The sequence below is a fragment of the Bos indicus x Bos taurus genome, chromosome 24 (assembly GCF_003369695.1).
Source record: "Bos indicus x Bos taurus breed Angus x Brahman F1 hybrid chromosome 24, Bos_hybrid_MaternalHap_v2.0, whole genome shotgun sequence".
Classification (NCBI taxonomy): Eukaryota; Metazoa; Chordata; class Mammalia; order Artiodactyla; family Bovidae; genus Bos; species Bos indicus x Bos taurus.
This window is the reverse complement of record NC_040099.1, coordinates 7,385,314-7,399,918: the sequence shown is the minus strand read 5'-3', so window position 1 is coordinate 7,399,918 and position 14,605 is coordinate 7,385,314. Positions and strand designations below refer to the sequence as shown.

The following is a 14,605-nucleotide window of genomic DNA, read 5'->3' as shown; positions in this document are numbered from 1 at the left end:
TACTTTAAAATTAAAATTATGAATTTAAAATTATGGTTAAAATTATGAATGTAAAATTTTTAAGTCAGAGCTATAGACATACATTTGAAAATCATCAGTGCAAAAAGTTGTAAAGTCATAGAAATGGGTATGACTGTTCAGTCAGATGTGTAGAAAAGTAAGAGAGAACTAAGACCTAAGTAAAAGTCAAAGTGTTAATCCCTTAATTGTGTCCAACTCTTTTGTGTGTGTGTGTGTCCAACTCTTTGCAACCCCGTGGACTATAGCCCGCCAGGCTCCTCTGTCCATGGAATTCTCCAGACAAGAAGACTAGAGTGGGTTGCCATTCTCTTCTCCAGATCTTCCTGGATCTCCAAGAATCAAACCCGGGTCTCCTGCATTGCAGACGGCTTCTTTACCATCTCAGCCACCAGGAAAGCCCCAAGAACTAAGCCAAGAGACAACAAAATAGTGCGCGCGCGTGTGTGTGAAATTACAATCAGGACTGATAAAAACAGACCACAACAACTGATTTTTACTGAAATCTTTCCTCCTCTTAATTTGAAACAAGTGAAAAGACTCTTTGGAAATCAAAAGAAAACTAGGTTCTACATAAATGTCCCCAAACCTCCAACGATCCCAATGGTACCTGTCAGTAACAGCCTCAAAACTGAGCAGCAAGGTACTAAAGAGAGCAATCAGCTCTTTCTGGAGCTGCTGCCTGACCGCAGTGCGGACATCATCTGTTTCCTCTCGTGTCTGGGACTCCGTCAGAACCAGCAGGTCCAACAGTGGATTTGGACTCTAAAAAATGAAGTTTGTAAAACATGTATTTACTCTCTAAAGCTATATGTTGTTCCCCTAAAATGTTGGGGTTTTTTTGTTGTTAATCATGTTCTGGAGAAACTAAGACTTAATAATTTAACATAACACTTAATAATTTAACTCTTGTAGCATGATATTAGAGAGTAAATTCTCCTTGAGTTACTTTGCTCATGTTTAAAAGTATTATTATTTATAACACTAGGGATGATAATATATAAGACAAGATAAAAAGCTTTCTAAAGCAGCTTTAATACCATACAAAGTCAAACAAATACCAAAAATCCTTTTCTAAAACTGCATTAACATTACAGTACCATCATTTACAACTCTGAAGAAATTTCATTTTAAAAACTATGAATAAATTATGGAATATATATCAGTACTAATGACATACTATAAAATTCATAATTATTGAAATATAAAGTTTTAATTGACTATACTTGCACAATTTAGGTAAATATATTTTAATTTTTCTACTGTTATATACTATTTACAGCCTTATTTACAAACATTCAACTATTGTACAGCTTTTCAAGAAAAGATTCTAAAACTAAAGCCCGGTATATATCTGCTATTTTCACAAACCAAAGCCACCACAACTCCCAGTGTACAAGAACTCTAACAAAAGAAGGAGATTGTTTTAAAGGTTATTCTTTTCTTAAAATGAGCAAAAATATTATGAAGTTATAAAAAAGTATATAGATCAAAAATCAAGTTATGAAAAAACTCAGAGGAAAAGCTTTATAGAAATTATTTTAATAATATCTGATCTCTAAACTTATATGCAGAGTACATCATGAGAAACGCTGGACTGTAAGAAACACAAACTGGAATCAAGATTGCCGGGAGAAATCTCAATAACCTCAGATATGCAGATGACACCACCCTTATGGCAGAAAGTGAAGAGGAACTCAAAAGCCTCTTGATGAAAGTGAAAGTGGAGAGTGAAAAAGTTGGCTTAAAGCTCAGCATTCAGAAAACGAAGATCATGGCATCCGGTCCCACCACTTCATGGGAAATAGATGGGGAAACAGTGGAAACGGTGTCAGACTTTATTTTTCTGGGCTCCAAAATCACTGCAGATGGTGACTGCAGCCATGAAATTAAAAGACGCTTACTTCTTGGAAGAAAAGTTATGACCAACCTAGATAGCATGTTCAAAAGCAGAGACATTACTTTGCCAACAAAGGTTCGTCTAGTCAAGGCTATGGTTTTTCCTGTGGTCATGTATGGATGTGAGAGTTGGACTGTGAAGAAGGCTGAGCGCCGAAGAATTGATGCTTTTGAACTGTGGTGTTGGAGAAGACTCTTGAGAGTCCCTTGGACTGCAAGGAGATCCAACCAGTTCATTCTGAAGGAGATTAGCCCTGGGATTTCTTTGGAAGGAATGATGCTAAAGCTGAAACTCCAGTACTTTGGCCACCTCATGCGAAGAGTTGACTCATTGGAAAAGACTCTGATGCTGGGAGGGATTGGGGACAAGAGGAGAAGGGGACGACAGAGGATGAGATGGCTGGATGGCATCACTGACTCGATGGACGTGAGTCTCAGTGAACTCCGGGAGTTGGGGATGGACAGGGAGGCCTGGCGTGCTGCGATTCATGGGGTCGCAAAGAGTCGGACACGACTGAGCAACTGATCTGATCTGATCTGAATCTCTAAAATATTAAAGTAGGCTTAAAAGTCTTATGGACTCTGTGGGAGAGGGAGAGGGTGGGAAGATTTGGGAGAATGGCAATGAAACATGTAAAATATCATGTAGGAAACGAGTTGCCAGTCCAGGTTCGATGCACAATGCTGGATGCTTGGGGCTGGTGCACTGAGACGGCCCAGAGGGATGGTATGGGGAGGGAGGAGGGAGGAGGGTTCGGGATGGGGAACACATGTATACCTGTGGTGGATTCATTTTGATATTTGGCAAAACTAATACAATTATGTAAAGTTTAAAAATAAAATAAAATTAGAAAAAAAAAAGTTAAAAGAACTATGACATTAGGTTTTCCTGTTTGCTTTATTAAAAATATTCAGGAAAAAATCGCCTCTAAATGCTTAATTTTTTAGCAAGTAAAGGTTAAGAGAAAATAAAAGCAAATTCAGTAGTTCAAAATCATCCTTGAGAAAATAATAGAAGAGTAAACTTTGAACAATAAGTCTATGTACTCTGGAAGGACAATTATCTCATTAAGAACTCAAAAATTATAATTCAGGGAAATTAGCATGCTGTCTCTCATTCAGTTCAGTTCAGTCGCTCAGTCATGTCTGACTCTGTGACCCCATGGACTACAGCACGACAGGCCTCCCTGTTCATTGCCAACTCCCAGAGTTTACTCAAATTTGTATCTAGTCAGTGATGCCATCCAGCCATCTCATCCTCTGTCGTCCCCTTCTCCTCCTGCCTTCAACTGTTCCCAGCATCTGGGTCTTTTCCAATGAGTCAACCCTTCATATCAGGTGGCCAAAATATTGGAGTTGCAGCTTCAACATCAGTGCTTCCAATGAACACTCAGGACTGATCTCCTTTAGGATGGACTGGTTGGATCTCCTTGCAGTTCAAGGGACTCTCAAGAGTCTTCTCCAACACCACAGTTCAAAAGCATCAACTCTGGCACTCAGCTTTCTTTAGAGTCCAATTCTCACATCCATACATGACCACAGGAAAAACCATAGCCTTGACTAGATGGACCTTTGTTAGCAAAGTAATGTCTCAGCTTTTGAATATGCTATCTAGGTTGGTCATAACTTTTCTTCCAAGGAGCAAGCATCTTTTAATTTCATGGCTGCAGTCACCATTGGCAGTGATTTTGGAGCCCAAAAAAATAGTCTGCCACTGTTTCCACTATTTCCATATCTATTTGCCATGAAGGGATGGGACCAGATGTCATGATCTTAGTTTTCTGAATGTTGAGCTTTAAGCCAACTTTTTCACTCTCCACTTTCACTTTCATCAAGAGGCTTTTGAGTTCCTCTTCACTTTCTGCCATAAGGGTGGTGTCATCTCCATATCTGAGGTTATTGATATTTCTCCCAGAAATCTTGATTCCAGCTTGTGCTTCATCCAGCCCAGCATTTCTCATAATGTACTCTGCATAGAAGTTAAATAAGCAGGGTGACAATATACAGTCTTGACGTACTCTTTTCCCAATTTGGAACCAGTCTGTTGTTCCATGTCTAGTTCTAACTGTTGCTTCCTGACCTGCATATAGATTTCTCAGGAGGCAGGTCAGGGGGTCTGGTATTCCCATCTCTTTCAGAATTTTTCAGAGTTTGTTGTGGTCCACAAAGTCAAAGGCTTTGGTATACTCAATAAAGCAGAAGTAGGTATTTTTCTGGAACTCTCTTGCTTTTTCAATGATCCAATGGATGTTGGCAATTTGATCTCTGGTTCCTCTGCCTTTTCTAAATCCAGCTTGAACATCTGGAATTTCACAGTTCACGTACTGTGTCTCTCATTTATATTATAAGTATTTTTCTCAGTTTACCATATCTTTATACTAGATGGCTCAGCCTGGGGTAGTAATGGTCAAGGGGTGAGAGGTCAGATTTTTTTCTCTCACTCTCTCACATACATATATATACATACCACACACACGCCTGTAGACTACGCCTAAAAGTAGAAATTATGATCATGGAGCACAGTTTAAGTATAATAAAAGATGAAAAGTAGAAACAACTAACAAAAGCTAGGAGATAAAAGGGGTGGCTAAAATAGGAAAATAACTCCAAAATACAGTAAGGTCAGAAGACTAATGGAAAAAAAAAAAATTTGTAACCCATATCACAGATAAAGGGCTAATCTAATTTATAAAGGGCTCTTCTGTTACCAAAAATGAAAGAGAAAGGGGGAGAGTGTGTGTGTGTGAGCACACATATGCTAGAAGAGACCAAAAACCCAATTGTGGGGCAAAACTTAACAAGGGCATCAAGGGACAATTCATAGAAAAGGAAACAAAAGAGCTCCAATCATGTAAATATCTTTGTATCATTCAAAATAAGGGTTATCTATTTAAAACAAACTCAACAGAAACACATATACACGTGTCTCTGCAATTTGTAATTGTCTCCAGATATTATAGTTCTAGGAGTCGTTATTCTGTGAATATACTTAAATTCGTAATACAGCCCACAGTTTCCATTTATGTTATATTGTAACATCTTTTGAAATGAGGGTAATGTGTGTTTCTTATAATTAACTACACAGCTTCCTTAATATCACATGTTTACTAGTGAGTTAATAAATGTTTACTGAAAGCTCACTGTGCATTCCAGGATGTCTGGCTCTAGGTGAGTGACCACATCATTGTGATTATCTGGGTCATGAAGATCTTCTTTGTATAGTTCTTCTGTGTATTCTTGCCACCTCTTCTTATCTCTCATCTTCTTCTTCTCATCTTCTGCTTCCGTTAGGTTCGACCATTTCTGTCCTTTATTGTGCCCATCTTTGCATGAAATGTTCCGTTGGTATCTCTAATTTTCTTGAAGAGATCTCTAGTCTTTCCCATTCTATTGTTTTCCTCTATTTCTTTGCATTGATAGCTGAGGAAAGCTTTCTTATCTCTACTTGCTATTCTTTGGAACTCTGCACTCAAATAAGTATATCTTTCCTTTTCTCCTTTGCCTTTCACTTCTCTTCTTTTCACAGCTATTTGTAAGGCCTCTTCAGACAACCATTCTGAATATTAAAAAGCAGAGACATTACTTTGCCAACAAAGATCCGTCTAGTCAAAGCTATGGTTTTTCCAGTGGTCATGTATGGATGTTGAGAGTTGGACCATAAAGAAAACTGAGTGCCAAAGAATTGATGCTTTTGAACTGTGGTGTTGGAGAAGACTCTTGAGAGCCCCTTGGACTGCAAGGAGAACAAACCAGTTCATTCTAAAAGAAATCAGTCCTGAATATTCATTGGAAGGACTGATGCTAAAGCTGAAACTCCAATACTTTGGCCACCTGATGCAAAGATCTGAAAAGACCCTGATGCTGGAAAAGACTGAAGGCAGGAGAAGGGGATGACAGAGGATGAGATGGCTGGATGGCATCACTGACTCAATGACATGAGTTTGAATAAGCTCCAGGAGTTGATGATAGACAGGGAGGCCTGGCATGCTGTAGTCCATGGGGTCGCAAAGAGTCGGACACGACTGAGCGACTGAACTGAACTGAACTGGGAGCTCACTATGTGCAAGGCACTATGGCAAATGTGGGATGCAGCTGTGAACAAACGGTCCTCCGTTATACCAAGCACAGTAAGCAGAAAACAATACACATCTAAACAAGGTTTACACGCATAAACATTCATATACATATCTTTTAAATTTATAACTACTTTTAAAAGCATTCTCACATATACACAATAAAGTATTACTCAGCCATTAAAAAGAATTCATTTGAATCAGTTCTACCGAGGTGGATGAAACTGGAGCCTATTATTCAGAGTGAAGTAAGCCAGAAAGAAAAACACCAATACAGTACACTAACGCATATATATGGAATTTATAAAGATGTTAATGATAACCCTGTATGCGAGATAGCAAAAGAGACACAGATGTATAGAACAGTCTTTTGGACTCTGTGGGAGGGGGGGAGATGATCTGGGAGAATGGCATTGAAACATGTATAATATCATATAAGACATGAATTGCCAGTCCAGGTTTGATGCAGGATACAGGATGCTTGGGGCTGGTGCACTGGGATGACCCAGAGGAATGGCATGGGGAGGGAGGTGGGAGGGGGATTCAGGATTGGGAACACGTGGACACCTGTGGCAGATTCATGTAGATGTATGGCAAAACCAATACAATATTGTAAAGTAATTAGCCTCTAATTAAAATAAATAAATTTAAAAAAAAATAATAAAAGCATTCTCAATTAGAATTTCTAACTTACATTATATGAGCACCTTGCATTTTTACAGAGAATCAAGTCTTTAAATGAGCTTTGCAATGCATTAACATATAAGGAAACATTTTTGTTTTATAAGGTCTACTATCTTCTGTTTCAGTTTAGGCCCTTTTTCCTAATTTTACTGTGTTTTTTTCATGATTGTGCAAAGGTTTGTCTTTAGTAGGTTAAGTAAATCCCTACAGTATCTGTAAAGATAAAACACGTAGACCAGCTATAAAAAGCAAGCTAGCTTCCTGGATTCTTGGCAGGTTTCTTAAAACACATTCATCTACAAAAAGTAGAGAGCAGTGGGGGCTGGAAGGGTAAATACTACACTAAACTTACATTAAAGCCTGAACAGCGTGACTCATTCTTTCCAACCTCACCAGCATTGTCCCTCTGCCTCCATGCTTGGCTCCCTGCCTCTTCACAGGCCTATCTGAACTTCCCCGCTCTAAGAACCTCACTGAAAAATATGGTTGCAAGCTGAAAGTTCACAAAGAGATCAGGTTTTGTTAAACACCAAGACTGAAGGTCCCATTTAGTCCATAGACTTTTAACTTAAACTCAGTCACGTTAGGAAGGCATATTGCTAAAAGCTATCGATTACAGCAGCAGGACTACTTTGCTAAACACGAGCTATGCAAAAATTATACTTTTCCGTATTTCCATACACAGTATTAATAATCTCTATAAAATATATCATCTGTCAAACCTAAAACTCAAATTCCTTAACAGCACTTACTTGTCTAAGAAGTACTTCTAGAAGCCAGTTTAGAAGTTCTACGGGTACATTTTTCCTTTGTTCCTTCAATAACTTACTGAGAAAATGTATGATATCTATTAACAGCTTCTCATCTTCAGTGCAAGCAGGAAGAACTTGTAAAAACCTACGATAAAAGAAAACCATAACCATGGTTTCTAGTTCTTCAAAATAAGTGGCAGTTAAGTATTTAACAAGTGGCTAAGCAGTGAGGCGGAGGCTGACTTGCTGTGCTTGCCGATTTCTACAGTGTAAATACCCTGCCGTGTCTGCCTGCCGTCCACCACGGGACCATCCAGCTGTCGGGGGAGGCCTGCAGCTCACCTTTACACAGCGTTCCCATCACACAGGCAGATCCATATAAACAGCTTCGAGAACACAGATAACATTGAAATGTTGTAAAATAATTAGGAAGTGATAACTTTGCATAATTGTTACCTTTATCTTTCATATAATTTGACTATAAGTTTACAAAATATAATTTTTAAGAGTGGTTGTGTTTAACAACTAACTTGCAGAAATTCAGATAATTTAACCAACAGCTCCCTAACAAGGTGGTCCTAGCTGGCTCCAGCACACCACTGGAAAAGGCGAATTAGATATCCAAATTGTGAGAGCTACACTAAACGAGCACCCACGTTTTAGAAATGCATATAAACCTTGCATTTTGAAAACTGCACACTTTCTGTTTAACAGAAAGTTATACATTTTATACTAAAGTCATATGAAGACTGAAATGTAAAATTGCTGGCAACAGCTGTTTATCAGTCTTGTTTCAAATGCAGCCATCTGCTACCAGTTAAACATGTTAAATTTACAGGCCAGGGTTTTCCGATAACTATCAAAGGACCTCCACATGGTTATCAACTTCATGAAATTCAGAGTAAAAATATCAATGAGATAATTAAGAACAAAACAAAGGCAAAAGCAAATAAAACAGCCAGGGTTACTAAGGCTTTAATCAATTCCCTGATATCTCAGCTCATTTATAATATGGACAGGATAAGCATTCAGTTTGTTTACCCCATATTATCCTAATCACTTACTTTTGTAAGATAAACTAAGATTTCCTATGATAGGACCTAAAAATAGAATAACTTTAATATCTATAAAAAATTATAACAATTTATTTGTAACTCCAAACTGCAGTAATTATGTTCAAATTTTCTCTTTTGCTGTTCTAAGATATGCATTCAGTCAGTTCAGTTCAGTTCAGTCGCTCAGTCATGTCCGACCCTCTGCGACCCCATGAATCGCAGCATGCCAGGCCTCTCTGTCCATCACCAACTCCTGGAGTTCACCCAGACTCACGTCCATCGAGTCAGTGACGCCATCCAGCCATCTCATCCTGTCGTCCCCTTCTCCTCCTGCCCCCAATCCCTCCCAGCATCAGAGTCTTGATCTGCCTCTTGAGAAATGTGTATGCAGGTCAGGAAGCAACAGTTAGAACTGGACATGGAACAACAGACTGGTTCCAAATAGGAAAAGGAGTACGTCAAGGCTGTATATTGTCACCCTGCTTATTTAACTTATATGCAGAGTACATCATGAGAAACGCTGGACTGGAAGAAACACAAGCTGGAATCAAGATTGCCGGGAGAAATATCAATAACCTCAGATATGCAGATACCACCACCCTTATGGCAGAAAGTGAAGAGGAACTCAAAAACCTCTTGATGAAAGTGAAAGTGGAGAGTGAAAAAGTTGGCTTAAAGCTCAACATTCAGAAAACGAAGATCATGGCATCTGCGGTCCCATCACTTCATGGGAAATAGATGGGGAAACAGTGGAAACAGTGGCAGACTTTATTTTTTTGGGCTCCAAAATCACTGCAGATGGTGACTGCAACCATGAAATTAAAAGACGCTTACTCCTTGGAAGGAAGGTTATGACCAACCTAGATAGCATGTTCAAAAGCAGAGACATTACTTTGCCAACAAAGTCCATCTAGTCAAGGCTATGGTTTTTCCAGTGGTCATGTATGGATGTGAGAGTTGGACTGTGAAGAAGGCTGAGCACCGAAGAATTGATGCTTTTGAACTGTGGTATTGGAGAAGACTCTTGAGAGTCCCTTGGACTGCAAGGAGATCCAACCAGTTCATTCTGAAGGAGATCAGCCCTGGGATTTCTTTGGAAGGAATGATGCTAAAGCTGAAACTCCAGTACTTCAGCCAATTCATGCGAAGAGCTGACTCATTGGAAAGGATATGCATTACAGATAATTAAAAATCCTTAAGTTTTTCTTTCTAAAATCACATTTCTCTCTCACGATACCGACAATAAGAACACATGCTCTTATCTTAAATGTATGGAAAGGAACCCAAATACGATCCAGCCCAGGTCTCTGGCCCGGCACCTGGAGCTGACACTGACCTGTTTAGTGTGGTGTGCCAAGACAAGGACTTCAGGGTAACCCCACAGGGGCCAGTGCCGCCCTTGAAAGACAGTCTGTCATTTAGGAGATAAAAACTCATCCTTGTGAGGGCAGCCCTCACTTCCCTGTGGCCTGCGGCCTGAACAATGGAGCAGAGACAGTCCTTGAGTCCACTAGGTGTGTGGGTCATCTTCAGAGTAAGGGTGTCCTCGGTGGATAACTTCAGTGTATCTAAAAATCTAAACAAAGAGCAATAGAAGCTATTTAAATAAAAGCTAACAATTATTTTTAAACTAGCTCCCCCAAATTCTATTTTATCTTTGTTTCCTTTTAATTAAAGGGTGACTCATGGCCAAAAGAAAATCTGGTGTGTATCTGTCAATATTAGGGTTTTACAGTAGCTTGAGGACATTTATATTGACATTTTCCTGCTTGGAGAAATATAAAATAATTTTCATGCAAAAGAAAACACTAATTTTCAATATATTTAGAAGTCATCACCATCACAGTAATGATGACAAATGCACACAGACTTATTAAGCTTTTACACTAACCCAGAGCACTTTTCCTAGTGAATTAATCTACTAACTAACCCAACTTTATACAATCTCTAAAACAGCAGAGAACAATGTGTTGAAATTCCTTTGTGTGATAGTTTTTTAAAAGTAATAAATATATACAACCTATAAAACAAAGTAAAAATTATTATCTTCAGTGAAAAAGCAGATGACCATAAGCAAAAAAGCTACTTGATCTAAAGGAAAAATAAGGCCTAATTAAATTAATTAAATGGGAATGCTTTTCTACATGTGTCACACTTACTCCTGGATTTCAGCTTCGGAGTTCACTTGCTTCAACACATTGTCACTCCCGTGATACCACGACAGGTTCCAAGCCATCCTCAGCATATCTGATACCGGCTTCAAGGCCAAAGAGTCAGCAGATAACGGCAAAACCATGGAGTAAGGACTCACGGCATGGTGGCCAACTACATGCACTGGTAGATGATACCTGAAGAAAGGGAATAAAAATAATCACAAACTTTTAAATTCTTAAATGCTACTCAAAATGGTGAGCCACAAAGGAGAGTCAGTTCTACGCCTCCCACTTTACAATAACATGAAGATCTCTCTCATGGTCCCGATTTGGAGCAGTTGTCATGCTTTATCCTTCTGCCCTCCTCCAAACTTCCCAAGACACTTGATTGAACAATTCCCTGAGAATTTACCACAGTCCTTGTTGTATTAGAGGTGTTTGCAGAGGGAACTGACACCCCCTGAAATCAAGGCCCGTGGCTACAGTGAACGACACACACATGGTGTTCAACTGAAACACCAATGTCTACTGTGTGCTAACAACGCATGTTACCTTTTACTCAGTTACCTGGCATGGAAGTATGATACCCATTTTACACATGATCAAAATGGGACTTACAGAGGGCAAATGAATTGCCTGTGCTCACAGCAGTCAATAAGGGACAGAATCACAACTTAACTATTTTCGCTTGAGAACACAGTGGCATCATCAATAAACTCAATGACTCTGTGTTACCAAGAGAACCTAGAAATATTTTTAGATCTAAGAAATATTCAATAGCAGCATCTCTTAAAGTTAATTTCACAGTGTTTAGCAGTACAGCAATGTCTAGCATCTCAAATGTAAAAGAAGAATTTTGCTAATATTCACATATTTGTAACTAATGTCAGGTAAACACCCTTGAGTAGGATTTCTAAGAGAAACTTTAGTGTGCTTCTTCACTTCAAGCATCTCAATAAAAGAGGCCAAGGTAGGACTCTATATACAAATGAGACTGCATAATTTAAGAAAAGACAAATTTTAAAAATTGGAATTTTCCTCAGAGACTCCTCAGAGAAATGGTTAACGCAAGGTCTGAGATAGGGAAATCAAAGGTGAATGATGGATGTGCCTGGTGGGGATCTGGACGTTGTATTAATATACGTGGTGTAGAACGGCAGGGACTGCTACACTGGAGCTGGGAGGTGAATCACTCTGGTGCTTCCAGTGCACCACTCTGGAATACTGTTTAGGAGCACCTACTAAAGCTAAACGTGTAAATACCCTCTGATCCATATATGTTCAAGAATATTCTTAGCAGTCATTTATTCATAGTAGCCCCAAACAGAAAACAACCCAGTGTCCATCAGTGATAGAATGTAAACTACACAGCTGTATACTCCCACACAGAAGTGGAAACAAACCCAATAGTGCTTCACGATGTGACGCAGACACATCTCCCCAAGTGGAACAAAAGAAGCCGGAGAGAAGAATATACCTTATAAAGTGCAAGAACAATGTATAATACCAGAAATGAAAGTAGAATTACCTTTGTGGGCCCTGGAAGGTAAGGAAGAAGCATGAACGTGGTTTCCGGCATGCTAGTAATATTTTGTACCTTAATCTGTGTGCTAGATACATGCATGTATTTATCTGGAAAAATTTGTGATTTGTAAACTTTGTGTACACTTCCATAAAAAAAAATTTACTTTTTAAAAAGTCTAAAGAAAGATGAATACCAAATGTAATTCATGACCTGATTGGATCTTGCTTTAAAAAAAAAAATCCATGAAGGATATTTTGGATATAATTAGAGAAACTGGATCAAATTACAGAATTACTTTTGATTTTCTTAAATGTGACCATTCATGATACAGTGGTTATATAAGATAACATCTTAATTTAAGGAGGTATACGTTGGAATAATTGGGAGGGAAGTAAGATTATGTCTGAAACTTATCTTTAAACTGGTTGGGGAAAAAGATCACATAAAAATAGATAAATGTATTGAGAGAGCGGGAGAGAGGGAGGAAGGAAGCAAGACCTACATCTTAACAGTTGCTGACTATAGACCGCAGGGTACGTGAGTGTTCACTGTGTGGTTCTCTCAAGCTTTCTGTAGTCGTGAACAGCATCAAACCAAATATCTGGTGACGGGGGATGCACACCTACTGAGCCCTCAGAAGCCCCCTTACGAAGGAGATGTGAAAGCGCTACAAGGCATGTGAGGAAAAGCTAGGTGAAACTTTAACAAACCATAGATTCTTATTTCCCTTTCAGTACCAGTATTTTACCTTCGAGAAAATCGAAGGAAGAAATTTTTTACCTTCTAGAAACTGAAACAGGCAGACTGAAGACTGATGGTGAAGATGGTGTGCAGGAAGGACTATCAGACCTATTTCACAGCAGAAACAGAAAAGCAAAGAGACAACTGAGTGGATCGTCGTCATGCTGAACAAACAAGACCCGCTTCCCCTCCTCGACCAACGCTCAGATGCAGAGCTGCACCTGATTCCGTCATTCAGTCCAGTTACAACACGGCGCCGTCCCCAACCTACTTATAAAGAGCAAACAGTGCTTTTCTTTAAGAAGTCCATATAAGAAATGACTCAGACAATGCAAGTGCTATCCTGGCAGGTGGCCTCCATGTCTCCCTCCCAGTAATCCTGCTCAAGATCAGATGCTACCATCCTAAACATCTTCCCCAAGGTTTTTAAAATTAAATATTCAAGAACAAAAAACACAAAATTGAGAGTATATACTTAAAAATGCATTTATGATAGAATTTACTATAGTAATTATTAAATTTTGTACTTAGTGATGTTCAAAAGTAAAGTTCTGGGTGACTTTTTGAGCCAATGTGCTTTTTAATACTGCTTACTCAAACCAAATATCATACCACATATTTCTACCATGGAAAGCATAAGCTTCCTAAGTCAGAAATTTCCATGTATTGCTGCAAGACTGCATCAGAAACCTTAGATATTTCAGAGCAAAATTCGTTTAAAACTCTTATAGCTCACCACATATCCATTCTTGATACTTCATCAAATAACAGAAGACAAAACAATGCTCCAACTTCAGTCACAATGGTACAATCTTCATGAAATATCAAGGAAACTGAGAAATAAAAAGAAGCATAACTTTATATTTTCACCTCAAAAAAGAATGAACCTCAAATTTAAAATATCTTAACTCTAAAAGAAGAGATGCCATTCTCAGAGAAATGCATTGTTAACCCAGACAAACTGACATTACTAAAACAGTGGCTCTCAACCTTTCAAATCTATGCGAATCTCTGCAGGGCTTGTTAACAGAGGTTCTGGTGTAGTACATTTGGAGGATACAGACACTACTGGTCTAGCACACTGCATGCAGTCAATGAACGTCTGCTGAGTAACGAATTTTCCTTGTTGAGTACCTAGGTAAAAAACTAACTTGGCCCTGAAACTAAATTCATTAATGAGAGATACTATCATTTATTCTCAGACTCAATTAAGTAATGATTGGAAACATCAATGAGACAGAAAAAGTATTAAAAAGGGTACAGATTATGTTAGCTTAGAAAACACCTTTGAATCTAATAGGCACTCATAATTAGTTGACTGCTTGAATAAATCAAAATCATAAAGAAATGGTAAACTGGAATTAAGTTCTGCTGAATGACGTTAATAGGAAGATAATTATTAATGAGATGAAGGAAAACTACAGATCCATAACTGCTACTCTTCCACATCAATCTATAAAAAAAATTATAAAATTTTACACACTACTCAAAATATATGAAGCCGAACACTCTGAGTCTCTAGAACTTTACCTGGTTAGAAGCTTTATCAATATTATTTAAACTGTGTCCTATTAACTTGGCAAGCAGGAATCATTAGAAGACAAGAAAATGCTAAAATAAAATGACTATATTCTAAGGATATTTTGAACATAAGTATCATTTATCTCTTAATATGCTTAATAACTGACAAGATTAAACATATTAA

General features: G+C 38.4%; 1 protein-coding gene across 3 annotated transcripts in view; it reads right to left on the bottom strand.

Annotated features, from left to right (window-relative positions):
• The window catches only part of RTTN (rotatin), a 118,189-nt gene that overhangs the window by 60,841 nt on the left and 42,743 nt on the right, over window positions 1–14,605 (bottom strand). For 2 of the 3 annotated variants that reach the window (XM_027525761.1, XM_027525762.1), the window contains exons 22-27: window positions 13,637–13,733; window positions 12,940–13,008; window positions 10,641–10,829; window positions 9,818–10,057; window positions 7,427–7,571; window positions 629–783 (exon numbers count right to left, since the gene is read on the bottom strand). In XM_027525761.1, coding sequence (XP_027381562.1) covers window positions 629–783; window positions 7,427–7,571; window positions 9,818–10,057; window positions 10,641–10,829; window positions 12,940–13,008; window positions 13,637–13,733 — 895 coding nt within the window. The remainder of the gene's footprint in view (window positions 1–628; window positions 784–7,426; window positions 7,572–9,817; window positions 10,058–10,640; window positions 10,830–12,939; window positions 13,009–13,636; window positions 13,734–14,605) is intronic. The other variant, XM_027525763.1, reaches the window with a different exon arrangement.